At 43.6% G+C, this 27121-nt stretch overlaps 3 protein-coding genes across 3 annotated transcripts in view; all 3 read right to left on the reverse strand.

The window, feature by feature from the left end:
- Nucleotides 1-27121, reverse strand: part of LOC311055986 (far upstream element-binding protein 2-like) — a 184890-nt gene that overhangs the window by 89639 nt on the left and 68130 nt on the right. The gene's annotated exons all lie outside the window — the stretch shown is intronic.
- Nucleotides 6266-9442, reverse strand: LOC311054773 (eukaryotic translation initiation factor 3 subunit A-like; the record flags this gene model as incomplete). The annotated part of the gene is made up of 1 exon (XM_084070778.1): nucleotides 6266-9442. One exon carries the CDS (start codon nucleotides 9440-9442, stop codon nucleotides 6266-6268), a length of 3177 nt encoding a protein of 1058 aa, XP_083926904.1.
- Nucleotides 12547-26496, reverse strand: ftcd (formimidoyltransferase cyclodeaminase; the record flags this gene model as incomplete). Its single annotated transcript, XM_084070779.1, has 15 exons — nucleotides 26394-26496; nucleotides 24581-24657; nucleotides 24210-24393; nucleotides 22804-22932; nucleotides 21492-21580; nucleotides 20654-20833; nucleotides 19735-19872; nucleotides 18167-18298; nucleotides 17929-17990; nucleotides 16726-16855; nucleotides 15892-16053; nucleotides 15093-15136; nucleotides 14225-14363; nucleotides 13917-14012; nucleotides 12547-12630 (listed from the first exon to the last, which is right to left on the reverse strand). The coding sequence occupies exons 2-15, from the start codon at nucleotides 24632-24634 to the stop codon at nucleotides 12547-12549; spliced, it is 1623 nt and encodes a 540-aa protein (XP_083926905.1). The 5' UTR covers nucleotides 24635-24657; nucleotides 26394-26496.

A 27121-nucleotide genomic window follows, 5' to 3' on the forward strand; every position in this document is an offset into this window, starting at 1 on the left:
CACAAGCATTGCAGGGATTTGCTAAAAGATGACCAACATTTAAAGCAGCTCATTGCGATGCTTGGCGACAATCAGCATCTTATCAGCAGTAAGAGCTGGAAAAAGAAAGAGCAGGGAAAGACACTGATGAGACTGGTAGATGCCATGGTAGTAAAAAATGGTGGCAAATACTTCACTGATAACAGCCTCATGGCTATGGCCAGAACAGGACAGAGGGAACAAAGGGTCACATTAGCTTCGAAATTGCCAATACCCTTCTTTATACCGATTCCCCGTGCCCTTGCAACCCTTGATGTGTCACCAGCGGGAATAGAGAGGTTGAGAAAATTACTACAGAAAATGGCTCTTGGGGCAGTTGCAGGAGCCGTAGTAGGGGGAGCACTTGGAGTTTCCTTGAAGATGGCTACATTTGTCCTGGAGCGAATGGGTCCAAGTATGATAGGTTATGCTTCATTGCTGATCATGCCTCTAATATTAGGGAGTTCGTCCGGTTCTTCCGCTGGGCCCATAGATCTCAGTTCTCTTTCTGGTGGAGTCATCGGTGGCTTCTTTTTAATCATGAGCATGGTAGGTGCTGCATTAGGTAGCATTATCGGTAGCCAAGCAGCACTCCCAGCACAATCATGGAAAGAAGCAGTAAAGATGGGTTGGATGGCTGTCTTTAATAAGGAGAAGGCTGCTTTTTTGATGGCAGTGAAATCAGTTGGCCGCAAAATACGCGGTGCAACTGCGAATCAGGAATCTCAACAGGCTGGGGAAGGAGAAGTGGGAGGGAATGACACAGAGGAAAATGGACAGATTGAAGATACTCCCACAGAACCGGATGCTGATGCTAAGAGCGAGGATCAGGAAGCAGACAATCTACAAGTGTCTCCAACAAGCACCGGAAAACCTGATCAGGGAAAAACAACCCCTGAATCAGCATCAGGTACCAGCAAATCTGATAAGGGAAAAACTACCCCTGAATCGGGATCAAACACCAACAAATCGGAGCAGGGAAAAACTACCCCAGAACAGGCATCAAGCACCAGCAAGTCTGATCAAGGAAAAACTACCCCTGAATCTGCATCACGCACTGGCAAAACTGATCAGAGTAAAACTATTGTCAAAACTGCTTCCGAGAAAAATGCTCAAGACAAAAATGGACAGACAAACACAAACAACAGCTCTGATACAGTTGTGAAAATAAAGGTGCAGTCTAATGTGGTTGTGACCAAAACCCATCCCATTGAAGACACAACCAAATCTAGGCTCAAATCTGGTTCAGAAAAACACGTCCGTTTCAAACAGCCCCTGCCATTAGAGAATGGCAAACCTTCAGAGGAGCACATCAGTAAGGAAATAGATCCAGAGGTCAGTGTTAGAGACCCCAGCTCTCTTCACCAGAACATTGAGAAAAAGCTCAGAACCGTGACACAGGTATAAATGGGCCATTTCTCTTGATGAGTTGACCCAGTGCTATTACTTGCCTTAATCATATTGACCTCACCTCCCAATTGGCCATAAAGCTTAAAGCAGAGACGGCATAAGGGCTTATATCATACCCACTGCTTGCCAAGAGCCCCAAAGTAAGATGTGACAGATATCCTGTGGTTATATTCATTCAGTTATAGTCAGTTCATAAAAAGCCTGTGTTGCAGCCAGGTTGTAGGTCATTTCTATGTATTATTTTGAGATTACCACTATTTACTTAAATCTAACTATGTCTGTACCAGATGTTTTGTTTGTAAAATTGTATAAAAATGATCTGAAAACATTTGTGCTGCCTTGTGGAGGCCTGCGCTCTACTGAGTGCTTTGTAGTTGTACAGTGGGCCTATATACAGTTATTTAGTCTTGACTTTTATATGCAATGTAACACTTTGATATTTGTGTCAAATATGAAGTGCATTACAAATAAAAAGCATTATCATTATTATGTTAAATGTATGTAATATTGATGTATCACGATTGATGTCGTGATACATACTGGTGACATTAAAGCCCCCCCCCCACCTATTTTTTTTTATAAAAATGAAACCTAAATGGACAAAAGTGAACTGAACGAATAACAATGCATCCACTACCAGACTAGATGGCAAAATCAGCAGTTATTAATTAATTTACTCATTGCCGGTAGCCTATTTGGATATATATTTGTGTAATGGGTTTTCCATACAAAACAATGGACGGATATTTTCTTGGTAACGTGAGTTACTGTAGGCTATAGCCTAAGAATTGCAATTAGCAACCTTGTTTTGTCTAATCACTCATTGAGATTAATTAGTTCATAATCATATAGACAATATTCAATACAATAAAATAAGTCAATGTTTACTTGTAATTTTGCCAATTGATGGTGGTGCACACATTACAGAGGTAATGATGTGTTGAGTTTTGTTTTGCAAGAGAACTGCTGATTACAGCCATTTCACCCAAAATTAAGTAGCAGGACTTGTTTTTCAATCAGAATCCACTTTGTTTGCATATGTGCTGAAAGTGGGATTTTCAGACATAAATGCATTATAATTGCATGCGACAATATTTGCATCATGGCCAGCAGGTACAGTAGCTACACTGTAGGCTAGACTTTAAAGGGTTAAGTATAGCAGACTCACATGTTCACATTAAGTAAAGGTGTACATATGCACATGTGTGCTTGTGTTGTACATGCACACACACGCATATACACAATTTGCCCTGCCTATTTAGAAATAAATAAACTAAAAATTACTTTTAAGCAAGTAGCCTAAATCATGACCTGTACTTGCCCAATGGGAATGTGCTTTTACTACACCATTGAAAGCGAGAGTTAGGGCACGTGTGTGATCACGTGGATCATGTTGTATCACGCATGCTTGAACACCCATTATGCGGATTCAATATTTGGAACTATACATACAGTAGTGTTAAGAACTATTGGTTTGATTGATTGATGTACTTTTATTTAGTAAGACATGGGAATAGCAGTACATGGAAGTACAAATTCACAATACAAGGTCTACTAAACTGGAAGACTCATTAAGCACTGAGCTTAGCTTGGTGACACTGCATTCTTTTGTTGTATTTCTGAGCACACTGAAACAAATTCCAAATCAACTGTAAGTTGTTTTTTTGGCAATAAATAATGTATTATTGAATATCACATGAATATTCTTCGTTTTTAATGTAAGTCTATGAGAGTGTTTCAACTCTCAACATAAGTCTATGACTCGGTCATCAAATTATTGGCTTAGGAATGGGACAAAAACAAAACAATCTCCATGAATTCAAGGCTTCATGGGGTGTGTAATTGATAGAAAATAAGTACTTTTTTGGGTGAACTACTCCTTTAACTCTCTCTATCAATAGCTCTGGTATCAACCCCCGCAGCCATAACACTGAGCAGTTTTCTGTGTCTCTGAAACACCACCAAAGTTGTTCGAATAAGATCAAATCCTCTGATGCAGGGGTCTTCAACAGGGGGTACGGGACCCCTAGGGGGTCCTCAGAGTTACTACAGGGGTCACCAAATCTTTCAAAGATAGGATTATTTCTTTTACATTAACCACTGAACCCTAGAATCCCTATACAGAGGGGAACATTAGCCGAAATTAGCAGATCTACAAGCTCACAACGCCTCGCAGCGAGCTTGTTGGTTGTGAGCTTGTAGATCTGCTATTTTCGACAAAGAGGTGTAGGAGGGAAAGCAGACAAGTACACGTTTTCTAAGTATTGAGGGTTTTAGTGGTTAACTGTCTAAAAATACACGTTAACATGAATCCAACACAACGCTAAACAGTAGTGGGGGTCCCTGCTTCATCTCTTTCTCAGCTAAGGGGTCCTTGGCCTGAAAAACGTTGAAGGCCCCTGCTCTTATTTACTTTGTAAAAAAGGTATACTGTACAACAAATGTCAGGCCACATTTGTGCTGCCTTAGTGGAGGCCTGAGCTCTAGGCTACTGTCACCTGATGTTGTCCAGACACATAGGCCCTGGGGGACATGTGGAAAAAGACATTGCTTGCAAAGGAACAAAACGCTGGAGTTCTCCGATGTATTCACACACACACACACACACACACACACACACACACACACACACACACACACACACACACACACACACACACACACACACACACACACACACACACACACACACACACACACACACACACACACACACACACACACACACACACACACACACACACACACACACACACACACACACACACACACACACACACACGCGCGTGCGCGCGCACGCAACCATGCACGCACGCATGTGTTTCATGGTTTGTAAATATTGATGTTAAGCCTCATACATACAGGTGACATTATTTCACAAAGTTTGTACCCCAACAATGTAGACAAAAGAGAACTGAACACCAAAAGACACCAGTTGTCCGTTGTCTCAAGAACATACAAGCTTTCTGCCAGATGTAATAGGGACAGTTTACATTTTTTTATGTTTTTTTTTTTTCCTTTCTTTAATCTGTAAAACACATATTTCATACTGTTATGCAGTATTAAACAGGCATTGTCTGTCAATCACTGGGAGGATTGATTGATTGAAATCTTTATTAACAGTTTGCAAAAGGTACAGAGGTACAGTTATACAATAATGCTAAAAGGATAACACAAAAAGCCCTGAGGGCTTGTTTCCATTGTGGTCCTGAGGCATGGCTATAGTGCAAGGAAACGTGAGAGGAAGACGTGAGGATAGAGGTTTTGGAGTATTGGGAAATCATAAAACATTTTTGAGTTTTGAAGATTATCCTCCCCACCTCGGAAAGGTCACAGCAAGAGGAGAGGAAGTGGCCGTTAAAAGGGCCATTATTTTTCTTATATTGTTTTGTTTTTACGGTGTGGCTCTGCAGGAGGCTAGATGGTCAGTCTTTCTGTGTGTCTGTCCGGAGCTAATCCGTCTATAGATTCACAAAATTTCTCTGTGTGTTACGCGTGAGTGTGTGTGTATCTGTCCTTCGCACATCTCGAGTCACCAACCGATCGACTTCAAACTCAGCGTGTGCATTGCAGAGGACCGAATGACAGATATTCCCATATACTGTGTAGGCTTAGGCATAGTATATGGAGATGGATGGATCTCGATATATGGGCGTTAAAGGGACACAGACAGACGTGAACAACGGATAGTTTGACAACGGGTACAAGGGGTATTGCATGCATTCCTGACTTGCGTTGCTCCCGACTTGCATCGCTACCAAGTAAGCCAGTGGTATCGCAAACTGCTGGGCCGCTCAGTGCCAAACTTCTTATGCACACTTGCCAGCAGACCGTGTTCACATATTTAATAGTTTTTGTAATGTTTAATTTCAATTTTAGAATAAAGTAAATGGGGCTCTGATACTGTTGAAATCTTGTTATGGTGATCATTATTACTAATTAATAATAAACAATGGTTTATTTTTTGGTGAGACTGGGGTTCGATTCCTCTGTGGTGTATCCAGCTTGGGAACACAATTGGCCGTGTTTGCTGGTGGGAATCTGGTTGGGAAGGGCTGCACTTAGACTCCTATGTTGGTCGAGCGCCTGTTCAGCGGGGAGCTGAACTGAGAAGAATTGTCCTGCATCATGTCCTTCCGGTGAAACTCCTCACTTACCAATTGAAAAGCGGTTAACATCACGTCAGGATAGCCATTGTTTATGTGCTCTCCCTAGCACCAGTTGTAGGAACTAAGCATTGAGAGGGGAAAATACATTGGAATAGGGAATTGGCATAATGACTGAACAAAAAAAAAAGAATAGTAAAAAAAAAAGTAGATAGCTTTACTAACATCAACAAAGGCCAGCAGCAGCACACCAGCACAAACCCTAGCCGCCAATCTGCACTCATGCACTATAAGTGGGTGGGGTATGTTACTACTCATGCTGCTTATTTGTTGCGAACACAGTAGAGAGATGCATGTGCTCTGCAAGTTACAGGAGTTATTTTACTGAAAAGTGCGATTTGTAATGTTCAAGTTCAAGTATGACTTTCAGCCAAGCAGTGCAGCTGCAACCATTCTGCAAGGAATTCTGCTAGAAGTCAGGTGATGGCCTTATGTGCCACAAGGTACTGTACAAAGTGGATAGGTAACAGGTAACCGGTGATGGCCTCTTTGAAGTGAAAATACTTGTGTAATTGCTCCTTAATGTGCCTGCTTCTTCTGCTGATGAGGCTGAAAACAAGCTTCAGTGGTACAAAGGGCTCCAAAGCACAATGACCCCAAACTCAGTTGAACAGTGCTGTTGTGTGCCATATCTACAAAGATGAACTGGACAACTGTAGGAGACTGATTGCTCAGCAATTCATTGCAGCTACCTGGCGGTAGTCTTGTTCATGGAGATCCTCATGGTCAGGGTCTTCACGGCGTGAGTCTCTCCAGCTGGTTTGCTGATTGGTGTCGTCTGTGCCACCTCTCCTCCAGAAACTGCCCTCCTCTCTCTGCGGGCGACGCTCTCTGAAGCATTCGCTGGGTCTGTCCTCTCCCTCGCCCTCACCACCGAAGCAGGGGTGGCCCCAACTGTCCTCTTTGGCCTTCTCTCTTTCACGCCAACCACCAGGTCTATCATCAGCCCCGCCGCATCTAAGGCCCCTGGAAACGTCCATGCCTCTACGGGGTACTCTGTCTTTGTCAAACTTGCGTCGGGAGCCTTGGTTATCATCGAAGGCACGCCTGGGGTGCTCTTCCTCACCTCCACGCCACGGGCATGGCTCCTCTTCAAAGTCCCGATGGGGCCCCCTGTCTCTGCGAGGCACGTCCCCTCGTCTTAATGCTGGCTCTCTCTCTTCTTTGTCGTCTTTACGGCCCTCCTGTCTCCATGTCTGAGCTGCCACTCCTGAGGGAGCCCTCCTCTCCTCTTCACGGCAGCGTTTCTCCTCAACCTCCTGCTGACGGGCAAGCTGTTTGCGCTCCTGCTCCTCGAACTTACGCAGGCGTTCCTGGTACTTCCTGTCCTCCTCCTCACGCTGCTTCTGCTCAATGCGCTCCCGTTCCTCATGCTCTTTCCGGAGTTGTTCCTCGTGGATACGCTTGGCCTCTTCCTCTTTTTGTTGGTAGAAGGCTTTACTCCTACTCTCTTTGCGTTGCCTCTTCCTTTCCTCCAGACGCTTCTTCCTCTCCACCATCAAGGATTCATTGAATACCTTCACCCTTCCCTCATAAATGAAGCAGCGAGATGCTGTTATTTTGGACACAAAGTCTTCTTTATCCTCCGACATCCTGGACATGAGCCTCTTTTGCTCCAATGCTTTCTCATGCTCCACTTTCATGTTGCTGATCCTCTCTTCCTTCTGATGCTCCCACAGCTCCATGTCCTTGACACGCTGCTTTTCATAGGCCATTTTGATGAGGGGAATCTCCTCGATACTTTTTGCACGCTCAAAATAGTCAATCTTCTTCTCTTGGTTCTTTAGACGGTCTTGAAGTTTCTTCTTGTCCTTCTCCAACTGCTCCACCTGTTTGTTCAGAATGAAGTTTGGGTCCAGCTTCTCATAGTCCTCAATGTCAATATCTTTGAAGGCTTTCGCTCCCAGTTCGGTCCTCTTGATCTGCTCCCACTTCTCGCGTGCGGTCTTTTTCTTTATCAGTTCATGCTCCTGCATAATGCGCTCCCTCTCACGCTCCTTGGCCTCCTGGCGCAGGTGGTCCTCCTCTGCCTTGCGGACTTTCTGCATCTTGGCCTCGCGCTGCTCCTGCTCCTCCTTCCCTCGCTGGATGGTCAGGCTCTCCAGGTGCTCCTTATGCTCCTCGATGGTCTGTCTGCGGGCCAGGATGCGCTGGTGCTCCTTGTGGCCGTTCTTCAGGTAGGTGGCGATGGCCAGCTGTCTCTGTGACTCGCAATCTTGCAGGATGGAGGCAGGCTTGATGATTTGGATGGCATTAGCCAGAGAAGTGTAGATGGCCGTCAGCTGGTTCCTGATCTGCTCTGAGGGCATGTTCTGCAAGAACGGACCAACTGGGGAGTCCTCTTTGGTTGAGTGGTTCAGGCACGAACCAAAACTCAAGGTACGAGAGGCATGGTCAATTCGAACCTGCAAATCACAGTGTCGGGCAGCATCCACAATGGAGCGCTCCAGCTGGAAGGCAGTCATGAATGGAACCATGGAGGCCAGATGGTTGAACTCGATGCTCTGATAGCTCTGAGCAACCTGTTGCAAGAGCCGAATGACGGTGTTACTCTGCAGGTGAGGGACATACTGCTGGAGGTCAATCTCCTTCTCTGGTTGGTCTCTCACCCAGTTCAACACAGTGGCCACTCTCCCACTCAGGTTAAGTGGGTGGAAGTCTACCTCCAGCCAGCTGTAAAGTTCCTTCACTTCAGGTACAATGTACTGCTGCATGTTTAAACTCACCATGTCATTGATAAGGCTCTGGCGTGTTGGTGGGGACTGCAGGAAGTCTAAAAGGATGGCCAGTCTGTTGTGTTTGTCCACAATAATGCCATCCATGTCCAGGAAACGAGCAATGTCTGTGCGCTCAGGGGTTATGGGGATAGACAGTGTGGCCAGAAGCACCCTGGTGCACATTCTCTGCATCTCCTCCTGGGTGAGGTTCTTGCTCATCTCCACAGAGAGATGGTAGAGTCGGTGGAGGGTGCAAGCATGGAAGAGAGCATTCCCACACTTCCAGAACACATTAGACAGCTTGTTGTAGTAGTTGACCATCAGTTTGGGTTTGGGAGGCTTCTTGGAGAGGGCAAATACGCTGTGGATGTCCTCAGCAGACTTGAAGGCTTCATGCCAGAGCTCCATGCTTATGGCAGTGTCTAGCTTCAACAGGTATGTCTCCAAGAGCATAGACTGGCTATCTGAGTTGTCCAGTTTGATTGCAGTGCTCTGGTTATGGTGGCGCTGGATCTGAGCCATATGCGTGCGCAAGTTGTCACAGAGCCTTCGGAACTCAGCCTTGCGGGTGTACTGAAGGCAGAACTTGAAAGCCTGCTGGGCAATGTCATGGTAGAGGCGCTCCACCTTGCAGTTATTACACAGCAAGTCCAGGCAATGGCGGTAGGAATCCCATAGGAACTTCACCCGGGGGGTGAGCAAAAGGTGGTCAGTACGATCATGAGTGTCCTCTCCACTCACAGCACTCAGGAGCACACTCTCTGGTGTCTGGATGTTATCCAGATCATCTGTGTCCAGGACCATCTGCTGAGACTCTTCTTTGGCAGTCTCTGTCTTCTCCTCAGCCATCTTCAGGTAATCCCTGATCACATCCTCAAGGGATTTGGTGTTCACCTGTTGGCAAATGGTCTTGTACTGGTAGAGCCCCTCTTTGGCCTGGTGGCTTTTGCACAGATCCACACAGAGCTCCAGGTACTTGACCATAATGGGCTCGTGGATCTTCTTCCATGTCCGATGCTTCTTGTTCTTTATAACCTGGTACAGCACATCCAAAGCTGCCCACTCTCTTCCCACCTTCAGGTACTCCTTTGCTTGTGCGAGAGCAGGTTCTAGATCTAGAAATGCCGGCATTTTGTTTTCACGTGTAGATCTGGCGGTTCAGTCCCACATTTCGTCTGAGTGTCTGCTATATATGGTTGCCACCGTGGGTCATACGTGACGTCACTGAGTGTCAAGTGCAGCTCCATAAATGCCTCAACCTGTTGTGCGGTTCGACTTATAGACTCAATAATGATGAGGCTGACAATTTGCCCAAATATGGACTCATATGTCATAGATATATCATGACTGATGTCATACTGTAGACTTGCTCAAATATGGAGTACCACCCGACCTGGCAGAGATGTGCGTTCCAATGAGCTCATTTTGTGTGTTTGTGTGACGTCAGGACTGACTGTGCAGTATGTATGGGCTGTCATCGTGACAATTGGATCTGGTTGACAGGCTCAAGATAACAGCTCATACTTACTGCACACAGTCACAGAAACGTACTCTGTGTTCTTTAGATACCTCAATACAATTATTCTATAATGTGCACATTAAAAAAAGGGGAAAAGGGACAGCAAGAAATTATGTGTGATATATCCTCATTTATTTTCCTCCAATTTCTTTTTACAAAGGTTGCAATCATTCAGAGATAGTGTTTATTCATACGCTTGTCCATCCGGCTCACATTGACTTCAATGCATTCCATTGAGCGTTCAGCTCCAGTTTGCCTACCAGTGTGACAAATCTGCCAGCTGGAAATGACGGACCAAGAAAGTGACGCAGATGACCTTTCCTTCTTTACATGGCCTTGGTGTCCTGATGGCTGCACACCCCATGACTAAGGGCAACGTCACACATGAAACGCATCTGCATCTGTTCATTTTTACAGCAAATTTTGATTTAGTTTAAGTCATAGTCTTTAATAATAATATTTAATAATTTAATAATAATATCTGAAATGTTTTAGTTAGTCGACTAAATATCATAAGAGTTTAGTCGACTAAATCTACAATACAAAATATTTTGGCAGGCCTTGATGGCGTCGTAATGCCTGATCTTACACTCGGTTGCATGCTGAAAATAGCCGATATACAAGCTCACAACGTGAGCCAACGTGAGCCAACGCATCTGCAACTCATGCCGAGGCATCAGACACGGCCATTTCCCATGTTATCTTGCGGAGCTGGGGGCAGTACCAGCAGTGCCCAGAGCTGGGGCAGTGCCAGCAGAGCCCAGAGCTGGGGGCAATGCCAGCAGGAGGGCTGGTTTTCCGGTGTGTAGTTTGTTTGACTTACGTTGGGGTGTTGGTTCACTGAAAGAAAACCACAAGCAAAAAGGCTGCCAAGTGGGGTCTACGCATGCTTAACAATGCTTCACACGTGTCAAACTTCACATGCTTCAGCGCCATCAAACATGCCACAACGGCATTCTTTCCTCCCATATAATGGAAGTAAAACGGGGAACGGGCGCTTAATTGAGTTAGGGCCCAGTCACAAACACACACTTCAGGCAACGTAGCCAACGCAAGTCGAGTCTTCAGATGCGTCCATTTCCCATGTTATATTGCGGGGCTGTGGGCAGTGCCGGTTTTCTGGTGTGTAGTTTGTTTGACTTTATACATAGGAGTATTGGTTCACTGAAAGAAAACTACAAGCACAATGGTTGCCAAGTGGGGTCAATGCACGGCTCTTCTGTCCTATGGGTTCACCAATGTTGAACCCTACGCTTCACACACAGACTTCAAACACTTCTTTCTCCCATACTAGAGAAAAACACCCGTGGCCTCTTCCTACCTGAAAGCTTAAATGCAAACAGTACACTAAATCTGACAGTTGAGGTGAGAATTAGGCAATGCATTAAACGAGTCAATATCACCATAAGGTACATTTGGGTGTCCCCACCACAATCACTCAAATATCATGAAAATGTAACAAAATAATGAAACTCTGAGGTCTTATTATGAATGGCCAAACATTTACACACTTATTAGTACAATGATGAGTCTCTGGAAATGTGTTTCCTTCATTTTATACAGATCTGTAACATTGGATGTATATGGTTTTGGCATGTCCCACACACCACTCTGCTAACTACAGTGTGTCTAATAAGTGGTTAATTTTTTGATTTTGATTTTTCTTTTTACATAGTTTGATTGTCCACAACACCTTATTTGATAAAACAAGTCATTTTGATCTTAAATCATATGATATAGTCTGTTTTTATAATCATATTGAACATTTTTTGTGTGTCCCTGACATTACTGTCCACCCTGTCATTTGGGGGTAAACTGGCCCTTTAAGAAACTTACTTAAGTTTAAGTTCCCTTGTTGTCTTCTTCCTGTCTTACTTCAATGGAGGCTGAAGCTGTGGCAAGTTGCCAGTAAATATTTACACTTATATATATTGTATTTTTCATAGTTTATGTGTGTAGTTGTATGTTGTCAAGCTTAGCATGTCCACTCTGTCATACTGAAATATCAATGAATATAAAAAAATTTCTGAAATTTGAAATATATCTGTTAAAGAGTATAGAGTCACCTTGCTAACTGAGCTAAGTTGCTAACAGAAGGTCCAGCATGTGCCAATTAAATCCTAAAACTGACCCAAAAGGTCCACCCTGTCATTGTCCACCCTTTGCATTTTTCCTGACAGGGTGGACATATTTTACTGTTGACATATATTACAGTTAATTCATAAAAAGTGTGGGAGCTTGACCAACATGCATTTCTAACTGTACAACATCCACTTAATACAATGAGTAAAAAGTTAAATGGAAAATCACAGTTAAAAAAAAAAAAAAAAGCTACGGCCTAAATGTACCTTATGGTGATATTGACTCAAGTTACGTGATTGTGCACTGCCTTGGTGCAGTGCGCGATGTGCATTGCTTGTAAGCAACGGCAGTGTGTAGTTGCATTTAGATGCATATAGACGTAGCCCGCGGGCACAGGACAGTCGGATATAAGACTGTGATTGGCTGAGACACAGCCAGCCCCTGTTTGAAAAGCACATACTGTAAGTCATGATATGGTTGCAAAAATGCATTTAATTTAGACTTTAAAGACAACCACTAATCCAACCATTCACAAATTACATTTATTTGGTACCCAGTTTATGACTATATGGAACTGATCTGTTTGTGTCCTAGTCTTAATAATAATATTATAATAATCTTTCAACACGTCATCTTAGTTCCTCTTGTCGGCAGACTCCAGAACAGCAGCAGCACAGTCCTTGGCTTCCTGGAGCAGAGCCCATATGCGCTCCTGTGTCTGTAGAACATGGGTTTAAGTGGTTATTCATTCATACAGTATGGTACCCTGTGTTTGTAGAACATAAAATAATACGGGTGGTTATTGGGTCCAAGGGCATCTCCCATGCATCTGCTTTTGATATTTTTTTTAATTAAAAAAATTCAAAAACCTTTAGAGTAGGCGGAGGAGTCCCCACCAAGAGGACGTAGCACCTCCGTCCTACTCCTCGCTGGTGACTGGCGCCACCTAGCCTCCACCTCCAGGCTTTTATTTTCCTTCGCGTTTTGCTCAAAAATAAGAGCCTAGACCAAGCTGTTCACATTCCTGGCATATAGGAAGTGGGAGTCAACCTTTCATTTCCCCAACCAAACAGAGTGCAGTGGGCGTCGCTCCAAATGTTGTGACATCAGGGCTCTCAATGCTGCACATTGGGGGAGGAGGAGGGGCACGGGGCGGGCGCACAGATCGGTGAACCAAAGGGAGCCACGGATGTTTTCTCCGGAGATTTTGAATCCGCCCCTCTAGACCAGATATCAGATGGGCTAGGGTAGGCTAGGCCATTGGTTCTCAAAGTGGGGTCCGGGGACCCCCAGGGATACTTCAGGGGGTTCCAAGCTAAATGATGGACAGGAACCAAATGGACCCATATGGGTCTGTAACTCTGAGAGTGTACAAATGGAACCAAATGGACTCTAACGGGTCCATTTAGAGTTCCATTTATACACTCTCAGAGTTAAATTAACATTGGTTTTACAATGTGAATTGGGCTCCCAGAGGTATTCATGCCATTAAATGGGGGTCCGTAGGCTAATGCATGTCAAACTGGGGTTCCTTGAAATTAAAATGGTTGAGAATCACTGCTACTACGCTAGAGAGCCGTAAAAACCTTCTCTCATTGGGGTCCCTGGCTTATCTTTTCAAATGGGGGTCCGCGGGGTAATAAGTGTCAATTAGGGGGTCCTTGACATGAAAAAGTTTGAGAATCACTGGGCTAGGCGCCACCCCGCCCGGGTTCCCTCCCCTGAACAAACACAAACGCCAATTGTGTTTCGTTCAGACGCACCACGATGGATTCGGATCCCTAGACATAGACCGCTGTGGGTGTTGGGTACTTTTACCCCTGCATCACTCGAGCGAGTTGAATGCTATATTTCATTACATAACTTTCAGGATGCACTGCGCAGCACTCACAACAACATGAGAAAGGGTCACAATTTCTGACTCAGGTGCCATGATCCAGATTGCAACCCACCATGACGTTTAACAAACACAGTAGCTCAAGTATGTGAGCTATAGCTACTTACAGCAGTTTTGAAGTGTTGGTCTGTGATGTCCTTCAGGTTGATCATAACGTTGTAATACGCTCCGAACACAGCGGTCTCCAACGCTTTGGCTGCAACCTTCATGTGCGACACAAAACTTTACATTACACACAATACACACTATAAATGCAATACAAAACATCACACACACACACACACACACACACACACACACACACACACACACACACACACACACACACACACACACACACACACACACACACACACACACACACACACACACACACACACACACACACACACAGAGTCTCTCTCTCTCTCTCTACCTGTGCGTCAGACATGCAGGCAGCGTTTCCATAGAGAACCATTTCTGTGAGAGACGGCCAGAGGACATTAACGGACTCAGCCAGAGACAGAGGAACTCCTACTGCCTGCTTTAAACCATCCTGCATGGCAGCATCTCTCCTGATGGCAGAGAGAGAGGGAGAGAGGGAGAGAGGGAGAGAGAGAGAGAGCGAGAGCGAGAAAAACATAACAGCATAAAGCCAGCAGTCTTCTCAAAAAATCCCAAAAGTTATACGCACCAATAAACAAACGCTTAGGCGTTTCAGAGCTCTGATGAAGGCTCTTAGCCGAAATACGTAAGCGTTTTCGTTTATTGATGTGTGCCAGTCCATAAAAAGAAGTGGAAATGTGAATACTTTGTACTCCATTGATTTGAAATGTGAATTTTAACAGCAAAGAAAAACACACACAGACACACGCATAGTCACACACACACACACACACACACACACACACACACACACACACACACACACACACACACACACACACACACACACACACACACACACACACACACACACACACAGCATATCTGTCCTTGAATGCATCAGAAAGCATATGGCTATTGAAAGAAATACATATGCAATTACGACGTACTGTACAAGATGTGCCTGTAATAAATCTCACACTACTAGGGCAGCTGGCGGTTCCGCGTGCCGCACAAGGTGCCCTTTTCTTTAACTTGAGCACCTGCCACTCAAAATGCACGCCACTGCACACGCACGCACGCACGCACGCACGCACGCACGCACGCACGCACGCACGCACGCACGCACGCACGCACGCACGCACGCACGCACGCACACCATGGTAGACACCACTCACGTCAAATGTCAGTTGAGTTACCTTTTGATTTCATCTGCGGTGGTTTTGGGCATTTTAAGTGCAGCCTGAAACATAAACATTATCAACTGTTATTGAATTTTAAATATATCATTAAATATGAACGGAAATACATCCATCCTATTCCTGATGAACACCTTACGAATGGTGGATTGTAATGTCACTGGTCTAGGATCTGATCCTTGTACTCCTCACTATAGGCCAATTGCATGGTGGAAGGAAACTAAGTACATTTACTCAAGTACAGTACTTAAGTACAATTTTGAGGTACTTTTACTTTACTGGAGAATTTTCTATAATTTCACTTCCACTACATCTCAGAGGCAAATATTGTAGTTTTACTCCACTACAATTATTTGAAAACTTCAGTTACTAGTTACTTTGTAGATTTAGATTATTATTACAAAACATACCCACTTCAGCCCCATTTAAACGTTGGCTATTTGAAAATAGCCGATCTACAAGCTCCTATTTTCAAAGCATGTTTATATATTTGGAAACTTGTGAATGCAACATGCTGCATAAAGAGTACTTTTACTCTCAGTATAGTTTAATACAAATACTTTTGTACTTTTACTCACGTACATATTGAATACCGGACTTTTATTTGTAACAGAGTATTTCTACATTGTGGTATCGGTACTTTTACTTAAGTACAAAATGTGAGTACTTCTTCCACCACTGTTGCTGATCTGGTATCTTGATCCTTGTACTCAGAGTCCTTCCTTACTATTTGTTGTGAAATGTACTCTTACTATTATACTCTTTATTTAAATGTTCTCCCCTCTTCTCCACCTCTCACCATATAGCTGTTAAAGGCATTAGAATCAGTATCTATCATGTCCAGAAATGTCTTCATGTTCTGGTGAAATGGCGGAATAAGTTTCCTCATCACAGCATCCAGGTTCTCAAACTGCCTCTTCCCATAAGTCATCTGGCCGACCATGGAGCCTAGAGCCGCTCCCTGAACACACACGCACGCACGCACGCACGCACGCACGCACGCACGCACGCACGCACACACACACACACACACACACACACACACACACACACACACACACACACACACACACACACACACACACACACACACACACACACACACACACACACACACACACACACACACACACACACACACACACACACACACACACACATTACATTACATTACAGTCATTTAGCAGACGCTTTTATCCAAAGCGACTTACAATAAGTGCATTCAACATAGGTAGGGAACAAAACTACAAATCACCAGAAGTATTAAGTGCATTCTCTTCTAAAACAAGCAACTAAGAGTATACCTAGCGCTAAAGTAAAAGTGCAATATATCAGCTACCAGTACCTACTTTCTTAAACAGATGAGACAAAGTAGAAAAATCAAATGAGCAAGAGCTAAAACAAATAAGTGTATCGATACGCACACGCATGCACACGCACACACACAGGAAGATAGCCTTGAGCACATTTCTACATACAGACGCTGTCGGGCAGAAACCTTCCAAAAAAAGGTAAAGAAAAGTCTCCATATTTCAACTTTTAATGATAGCGACGACATGTTAACTACTGTGTAAATATGTGCGGACAGACAGACAGACAGACAGACTGGCAGATCTACAGACGGTTGTGTTACCATGGCAGCGATAGCAGCAGACACAGAGCCCCCCCCAGGGGCGGCTGTCCTCGCCCCGACACTGTGGACAAACTGTGACACTGACTGACCGACCAGCCGGCTGTCCTCCTGTCCCGCTGCCACCATGTACCTTTAAAGACAAACACACAACACAACCATGTACCTTAAAAGGATAGTTCACCCCCAAAATGCCTGTTTTTCTATAGATTAGTCACACTATGGAGACTTGAATTCATGGATATCTTTTTGTTTTTGTCACATTCCTAAGCCAATAATTTGATGACCGGCAGCGGTTCCGGTAGGAGACACATAGAGACTCCTTCGTGTCTCCTACCGGAACCACTGCCTACCGGTCCACCGGTCATCAAATTATTGACTTAGCAAAGCGACAAAAACAACATGTTTTTTTTAGGTTAACTATCCCTTTAAGACAAAAACACAACACAACACAGGTATATATTATCGTGTGCGTAGTAGTAGTAGTAGTAGTAGTAGTAGTAGTAGTAGTAGTAGTAGTAGTAGTAGTAGTAGTAGTAGTAGTAGTGGTAGTAGTGCTAGTGTAGTTGTAGGTATGTTGTTTTTAGCTTAAAACAAAAATTTGTTGTTAAAAAGTTAAATCTCTATATTATGATAGTAGCTCTTTAATACACATATAATATTCAGTTGGTTTGCTAATTTCAGCCAATAGGAGAGAGTGGCCATTTATCAGCTTCAATTGTATTTTGTTCCAGTTCCAATTTTGTCTGCTCACTTCTTTGTGTCATCACTTGCAATTTCACTTGTTAATCCTGTCTCCTGTATGAGTTCTCTCGACTGATTGGATAAAATTGGTATTCTGACCTGGAAATGCATTTTCTGTTTATTAAAGAGCTGGAGAGACAGAGAGACCCTGTTATTGAACAAACACTCTATAGCAATGACAGCTGTTGAAATATAGAGCTCTTTAACACTTGTTTAAAAAAATGTAATAATATTAATCACTTATTGCACCTTAATACAAACACAGTGAACACACCTTATGAAACACAGCAAAGGGTAGGGTTTTTTAATGCAAATGGTATGGAAAATCAAAACCCTGTTTGACGTCATTATCACATGATTCACAAGACCATTTGACCACTAATGGCCACTTTCATTCACCACATAGAAACACAATAGCAGCTCTGTATATTATTAGAGAGGTTTGTATACAACATAACTCACTCTATGATTCTCTCTTTGGGGTTGAATGGACCGAGAGAGTCGAGACCAAGTTTACTGATGACCTGGAGAGAGAGAGAGAGAGAGAGAGAGAGAGAGAGAGAGAGACAGAGAGAGACAGAGAGAGAGAGAGAGAGAGACAGACAGAATTGAGTAAAATAATGTGTAAACAAAGACCAGCGTTTCCTGACAGACACCCAAAAACGCTGCTATCCATCCATCATTACTGAGTAATACTGACCAGTCTAACTTTATGTTCTTCTTCTAAGATGAACAGTTTGTCAGTGTCCATGTAATACTGTGCTGTGTCCAGGACGGCCTTCAGGGGAATCAAACCTACAACCTGTGATCCAACCACCGGCAGGTTCAGCTCCTGAACAAACATAAACAACAACATACTTCCATTAATAGAAGAACAGTTGAACATAACTCTGTATATGTCAATGTAACAATAACAATTTAACACATGACATAAACCAGTGGTTCTCAAAGTGGGGTCCGGGGACCCCCAGGGGTCCTTGGGGGAGTTCCAGGGGGTCCCCAGCTAAATGATAGATTAGGCACCAAATGGATCCTTATGGGTCTGTAACTCTGAGAGTGTACAAATGGAACCAAATGGACCCGTTAGGGTCCATTTGGTTCCATTTGTACACTCTCAGAGTTAAATTTACATAGATTTTACAATATAAATTGCGGTCCAAGTGATAGAAATGCCATTAAATGGGGGTCTGTAGCCCTAATGCATGTCAAACTGGGGGTCCTTGAAATTAAAATGGCTGAGAATCACTGCTAGAGCTGTAAAAAAATCTTCTCTTATGGGGGTCCCTGGCATATCTTTTGAAATGGGGGTCCGCGGGCTAATAAGTGTAAATTTGAGGGTCCTTGACATGAAAAAGTTTGAGAACCACTGACATAAACAAGTGAACAAAGTGCACTGAGTGTGAGAAGCTGGGGGTAATGGTGTCCCCTATGGGCAGAAGTGAAAGCACTTTTGGAGGTGTTCTCTCTATTGAGGCCCTCAATGTGATTCAAATTTGGGGGTGAGTGGATGTCGTGCAAAAATGTATACTCACTGGCTCCCCGTTTCAGCTAGGATCGACTACAAGGTCCTGCTGATCACCCGCAACTGCATAAATGGATATGCCCCTCCCTACCTACAGAAATGAATTAGGCCCCCACAAAATTCCACCCGCACCCTCAGATCTACGAGCAGATTCCTCCTCGATGTCCCTGGTACAAATCTACGTACTATGGGTGACCGGGCCTTCTGCTCGGCAGCGCCGCGCCTGTGGAACAGCCTTCCTATTGACCTAAGAAGAGCACCACAGACCCTGGACTCTTTTAAAATAGGCCTGAAAACGTTTTTGTTTCAGAGGGCATTTTCGTGTTGAATTGTTGTTTAGTCACATCTGTTTTTAAATCCTGCTTTTTAACTTTATATGATTGATGATGTTTTACCATGTGGCACTCTGAGATTCCTTGTGAATGAAAAGTGCATTACAAATAAAATGAATTATTATTATTTTATTATTATTCAAACTGACCAGAGTAAATGTGTAAAGTAAACATCATCAGTACATGAGACAGATCTATAGGAACAGTTCGTATTCCAACTACAGTAGTTGAACATTTTAGTCTGAACCAAATTGTCACTTAAACCACTTTGGTCAAAATGTCCCTTTGTGATTCGTTTTATTGTAATAAATTGGTCAAAAAAGTGTCATACGGTATGTAGATGTTATCGTTATCGTATAGTAGTACAGAACCGTCTTTCCTCTAAGGTCACTGCCTGACCCCATGGACCCTGACCTCTGCATGGCGGCAGACTTCCTGGTAGACAGTGTGCATTGGGGTGACCTCATAGTCCAGGATGTTGGTAGACACCTGAGCCAGGTTAGACTCCTCCAAGTACCAGCCCATTCCCTGGACCTTCTGCAGCCGGCCTGGCTGTAGAGACACACGCACGCACGCACGCACGCACGCACGCACGCACGCACGCACGCACGCACGCACGCACGCACGCACGCACGCACGCACGCACACACACACACACACACACACACACACACACACACACACACACACACACACACACACACACACACACACACACACACACACACACACACACACACACACACACACACACACACACACACACACACACACACACACACACACACACACACACACACACACACACACACACACACACACACACACACACACACACACACACACACACAGGCTATGAAGTCTTGGGAACGCATTCATGTCATGAATAGTGACATCACATCCTGTTCGGCACTGGTTCTTAAAGTGAGGTCTGGGGACCCTGTGAGGTCCTTGAGAGGGTTCCAGGGGGTCCCCCCAAAAAAATCTTATTTTCTATCAATTACACACCCCATGAAGCCTTGAATTCATGGAGATTTGTTTGTTTTTGTCACATTCCTTGAATTTAATGACTGGCAGAAGGAGACTGACCGGTTGAATACTCCGCAAGTCTCCTACCGGAAACTCCACCGGTCATCATTTATTGGCTTAGGAATGGGACAAAACTCTCCATGAACTCAAGGATTGCAGATCTACATGTTCAAGTAAATTATGAATACCAGACTTTTATTTGTAACAGAGTATTTCTACATTGTGGTATTGGTCCTATTTAGTACAAAAGTACAAAAATGTGAATACTTCTTCCGCCACTGGTTATTATGAGTGAGTAGGCTACCTGGTCCTTCCCTCTGCCCTGTTCTCTGACATCCAGGGCGATGCGGTGCGCCTGCTCCTTGGTGCTGATCACGTTCACGTTGTACGCAACCAGGAACTTACGGCCTCCCGTTACCGTGGCGCCCCACGACGGAACAAAGGAGGCGGGGCCATAGTCGGGGGCCCACTCCTCGCGTTTCAACTGGGAACCAATAGAAAACATCCAAATGTTAAAGGGTTAACTCATTAGTCATCAACTGAAAATACGATGCGATGCCATGCCATGCGATGCGATGCAATACAATACAATACAATACAATACAATACAATACAATACAATACAATACAATACAATACCATATAAAGTGCCAAGCTTTCTACTTATTGTCATAGTATGTATGGCAAGGGTTCCCAAACTTTTCAGGCCGCGACCCCCCAAAAGAAAAGAATCATATTTGAACTGGGGACCCCCCACCCTGACAAGCACTTGGAATTGTAGGCATTACATTTAGTTTGACTCAGTTCCACAGAGAGTGAAAATAGACGATCTGCAAGCTCACAACGCCAAGCAGTGCGAGGCGTTGTGAGCTTGTAGATCTTGTACTGTAGATCGTCTATTTTTAAAAAGGTCTTAAAAGTCCTTAAATTGTCACTTTAGAAATGTGCAGATACCCTGTATACACTTATACTGTATGTTGGTTTGTTTACTGTTGAGAAAACAATGTTGCACATTAAGATAATCATCTGGGGACCCCCCAAAATAATTTGGAGTGCGTGCGTGCGTGCGTGCGTGCGTGCGTGCGTGCGTGCGTGCGTGCGTGCGTGCGTGCGTGCGTGCGTGCGTGCGTGCGTGCGTCTACCTTGTCAGGTAAAGCTTCATACTCTCCTGCTCTGACAGATGGGAGGTTTCTTCTATTCTGTGTTCTAGCTGCTTCTCCATACAGATACACTGTAATAAATAGTGATGCCATCGTTAATGTACATACAATACAGACACACTGTAGTCAATAATTATACCATTGTTACGGTAAATACAATACAGATACACTGTAATCAATAATTATACCATTGTTACGGTACATACAATACAGATACACTGTAATCAATATACTATAGTTACAGTACATACAATATAGATATTTTTGGGGGCTTTTATGCCTTTATCGATAGTATATATAGTAGAGAATGACAGGAAACAGGGAGAGAGACGGGGAGTGACACGCAGCAAAGGTTGTCTAGATCGGGATTCGAACACGCAACGTGCATTATAGCTGATATGTGGTATGCGCCTGGACCGCTAGGCCAGCGGGGGCCCCTGTAATCGATATTTGTAGTATTCTTTCGGTACATACAATACAGATACACCGTAATCAGTAATATTCGTATCATTATTATCCACACATTACAGACATAATACCAATCACCCCGTAAACTTGCGTTTTTATCTCCATCCCGAATGTGTCGCCTTGTTGACACTCTTGTTTACACTCTTGTTTGCAATGCCTGTGTGATAGATTCTGATGATTGCAGCAACAGTAGGCCTACAGTGTGGATATGATCTGTATCTGCCGTTGACTACTGTAGACCAGTGGTTCTTTTCAGGCTGAGACCCCCCAAAATAATTATTATATTTGAACTAGGGACCCCCCGACCCTGATAAGCACTTGGACAGTGTATTGTTTAGCTATTTTTATCGGCTATGTTGACCAAAAAAGTAGAATGATGACAGATTTATTGACATTGTTGAGATGTGAGTTTTTATTAACACCTGGCACGGATGATCAATGCCCTTGTTAAAAAAACGTGTTATCCAACCTTGTTTTCCAATGCTGAATGCCCATGTGATATATTTACATGATGGTTGAATAGTAACGCATTAAGGTTTTCTCATTATAATCACTGATACGCTAGGCCTGAGAGCTTAGGTTGCCAACCATGGATATGAATAGCACAGTGGTTCTCAAAGTCCGGTGACCCCCAGGGGTCCTTGAGGGGGTTCCAGGCGTTCCCCAGCTAAATGATTGAATAGTTGTCTGGCTACGCGAGACAAACAAATTTAACAGCCTAACCAGTGTGTGTAACCAGTCTAACCTTTAACAGCCTAACCAGTGTGTGTAACCACTAACCAGTCTAACCTTTAACAGTCTAACCAGTGTGTGTAAACAGTCTAACCTGGGACATGCAGCATGTCTGCCAGTCTCTGAGCGAAGATGTTCGCACAGGACACACAGTCCTCCATCGTCACGTTTTGGACGGGGATGAAGGGACAGACATCCATCGCTCCCATACGAGGGTGTTCACCTGAAACAATACAATACATAATCATAATAATCATAATCATAATCATCAAAATAATAACAATAGTAAATAGAATAATCTTCACCAACAATACAAATATCATAATACGTAATAGAATAATGTTCACCTGCAACACAATACAAACATCTATCTTCTGTATCTATGAATGCACGGAATCTCTGTCCTACCAACTATCAGCTCACTTCCTGCACAACTGCTAAAGCCACTGACCAATTTTTATTGCGTAATGAATTTTGACCATCTGACAGATGATTATCTGTAAGGTCATCTAGTTATTCTGTTAAATATTGATTCGGAATTGATTCATGGTTGTTTTTCAGCTGATGGATGAAGTATGTGATGTTTAGGTATCTGTGACCCCATGACCTCTGACCTCTGCCATCACCTGTCCAAAATTGCATCCATTTTGATGTTCAATGAAAGCAGGGCAAAGGACAGTTTCATGTTAACAGACACACAACAGTTCAGGGTTCAACAACGCCAACAATACATTTTACACAATACACATTCCCAACAGAAAAAAGGTTGTCATGGGTAAGTCGAGACATCAATCATGTGCAGAACTGAGATGTTTGTTCAAAAGTCCTATTCTTGTGGGTGAAAATGATATATGAGCCAGAGTTTGTAACCTGGGTAGAGAGTATACCATTATCCTGATGGCATAAGGTAGTATAGAAGCCAGGTACTTAAAAAGGGGGAAGCCATTTCCCTTTTTTAAGTACCCGGGTCTCATACATTTACATCTAACGAGTTTGTTTGCATTACTCAAGGACAAGGATAATGTGCTGCCCAGTACAGCCACAGTCTTCTACTGTTGGTCACAGGGAGCTGCCCAGTACGACCACGGTCTTCTACTTCTACTGTAGCAGTATAGGGTGTGACTAACTGTTCTACTCTCAAAAGTGACGGGTAGCCGAAACATTTGTCCTTTGTAAAGACATGGAGAAGAAATAAAGAAGTGAAATCACTCTGGTCTTTCTGAGTGCGACCCATCACTTGTGTAAATGATATTGCTCTAAGAGGATATCGCACCAGAGGAGACAGAGTGCGGTGGCAACAAAACGTTTATCCAAATGTTCTACTCTCCCATCCTGAACAAACAATATAGTTTACATCTTGAATTAATAGACAGTCTATTAGACAATGTATTTTAGACTTCTTTGTCCACTCAAAATATATCTTCTTAATATTCTTCTTAATATGCATATCACATTTCTTTCAGTAATTAGCTCGGCTAGATGGATGAGTGCTTTGCCAACCTGAATGTTTGGTCATGTCAATGAGAGGGAATGCAGCGTTGGCCGCGCGGAGCGCTCCCTCTACCACGGCATCAGGGGAACCAACGAAGGTGTAGACCGTTCGGTTGGTGGACGAACCAGGGTCAACATCCAACAAACTGCAGCCATCTGTCCCTGAAATAGCCTCCGCGATGGCATCTATCACCTGGAACAGAAGCAGTGGTGCAAAGTAACTGAGTACATGTACTGTAAGTACTGTACTTAAGTACAATATCGAGGTATTTTTTACTTTACTTCCAATTTAAAATACTTTTACTTCAACACTTACTTCAACATACAGTTAGAGCAAAAGGTGGTCATATAACCATTCAATTCCTCATTCAATTCCTCACCTCTTTGTTTCGTCCTTCTGAGAAGTTAGGAACACACTCCACCAGCTTAGCCATTATTCAACAGCACTCCACTTCTTCTGCCAAGAGACAAATCAGTTCAATGTAAGACGGATCACAGCAGCGTTCCCACTGCCCTCACACACTTTGCTCCCTAGTCACCTGTGTGTGTGTGTGTGTGTGTGTGTGTGTGTGTGTGTGTGTGTGTGTGTGTGTGTGTGTGTGTGTGTGCGTGTGTGCGTGTGTGTGTGTGTGTGTGTGTGTGTGTGTGTGTAATTATTAACAGGCGGCACGCAGGTCCTCATTCTGTCCTGATCATTCGTACACACAGAGATGAACGGTTGACTCTCCACTCTAATCTCCATAGTACGAAGATATGTGGAATGCTTTGTATGGCCATACTGTACAGTATATATATTGATTGTAAGCATGGATTAAAGAAAAATAAAATCATACGACTGAAAATGTTTGTATGACCAAGTCCTAATATGCATTTTGTGAAACAGTGTGAAAGGATCGTCGCACAGTAGCGCTGATTCCTAAACAATGAACACAAGTAAAATGATGATGTTTTAGTAATATTGTTCCTGCTGTTTTACATACTGCCAACCAGGTGAAGAAATCACAGATTGACGCTTTAACCTTTGCTTTTATATGAAATATCCGAGACTATTAAGATTGTATGGAAGATGCTTCTGCTCTGAACATACAGTATTGCTAGTTTGACCACTGAAAATGCTCTAAACTTAAAATAATAACCGAAAATAGCTAAGCTCTCAATACGTCTGCAACGCATTGAGAGCGTAGATAGCCATTTTCTCTGCGCATCATGCTTCAATAGAAGACATGTTGGCTTCAATAGAACTTTAGTAACATCCTTTTTTCCACATAAATACAGTTACAGAAAGATTCACACCTGGGAGCTGCCCAGCATAACCAGTCAAATAATGGTGGTTACTGGGAGCTGTCCAGCGTAATAGAATATGTACTGGAGACTCTTAGATATCTACTCCCTTGCCTGATATACAGTACACCCTTCCATGATAAACTGGAGACTGTTATGTCATTAAAATGAACTGTATGATGTACTGGAGACATTCATGTTCATTCATTCATTGTTAATATGAACTTGATTATGTAGCAGAGAATGATGTCTAAATGAAATGGAATAAATCCCGGGGGACTGTTGTGATATGTGTCAGTAATATGTGCTGGAGACCATTATGTTGTCATTATGAACTCCAATATGTACTGGGAACTGTTGAAACAGTTGCTTTGTGTTCTATGTGAGGCTTTTGAAGTCAGGGCCACAGACCCAGTGTTTATACAGAGGAGGTGTATTTCTCTGGACCAATGAATTGGAGGAACAGTTATCTATTCACAGACATTCTGACTTGGTTAGTCATGCTCTTAAACACCGTCTGCAACATCCCTGTACATGGAGAACCACATGAATTCCACTGAGTCTTTCACATAGGATGGAAGTGACCTGTGGTTGGAGGAAGAGATCAACTTAATGCTTAAAGACATTGATGTATTCTTGTTCATGTGCGAACAATAAAGTGCAATATAACCAATTTGGCTGGCCAGTTAAACACTTGTGTGAAACATTTTAAAGCCCTTTTACTAATAGTTTGAATCATGGTGTAGTTGCTGCGCTTAAGCTTCAGAGGGGGAGTAGCAGCTCAACCAGAATATAACATGGGAACAAAACGTATCAATGTTTGTCAATGAGCTGGGTGTTTCATTATATCCAGACAATGGGAGAAACAGAGCAGAGGTAATGTTATTTTAGAAGCGTAGCACCACTACTTACCGACAGAGGATACTTCTGTCCGTTTGGTGAACTTCTCCAAGCACTGCGGCCAGTTCTCCTTTCCTATCACGTCGTGGAAGCGAAGCAGGTTCGAAGGACAGAGAGCACACTCTCACCAGGTGTACAGTAAATGAGGCTGCCGAGTTCCACACCTCTTCCAGGAACCTCAGCAGGCAGTCCTTGGGCCGGCTGTACTTGTTGCTGATGAAGATGGACACGGCCTTGTGGAAGAATGTCGTTGCCGAGGCGACGGCTGGCGCTGGGCAGTGCATGGCAGCACAGGGGAGCCTCATCAACTGAGGCTCCTCGTCCAACAACGTAACCTGACACTCAGTCTGAATTTTCATTTCGTTATCTGCTTCCAGTGATGGAAGACGTACTCACATGTTTTACCTAAGTAAAAGTATCAATACTGCAATGTAGAAGTATTCTGTTACAAATAGAAGTCCCGTATTCAAAAAAGTACAATATGTTTCTCTGAGATGTATGGGGTAGAAGTGAAAGAAAGTAAAACATATCTCAAAATTGTACAGTAAGTTACTGTGCACCACTGTCTGCTTCATGTAATTCCTTTATGTCTGACGAGGACGGAGGGAGGGGAGAAGGGAAGAGGGATGGATGGATGGAGTGGAGAAAACAGGGAGGAGGTGGAGGAGAGTCAGGAGACATACAAGGAAATGGGGGTGAGGAGATGGTGAAGGAGCAGGAGAGAGGGGATGGTGGGAACA

Source organism: Gymnoscopelus microlampas, assembly GCF_963454915.1.
Source record: "Gymnoscopelus microlampas genome assembly, chromosome: 11".
Taxonomy (NCBI): domain Eukaryota; kingdom Metazoa; phylum Chordata; class Actinopteri; order Myctophiformes; family Myctophidae; genus Gymnoscopelus; species Gymnoscopelus microlampas.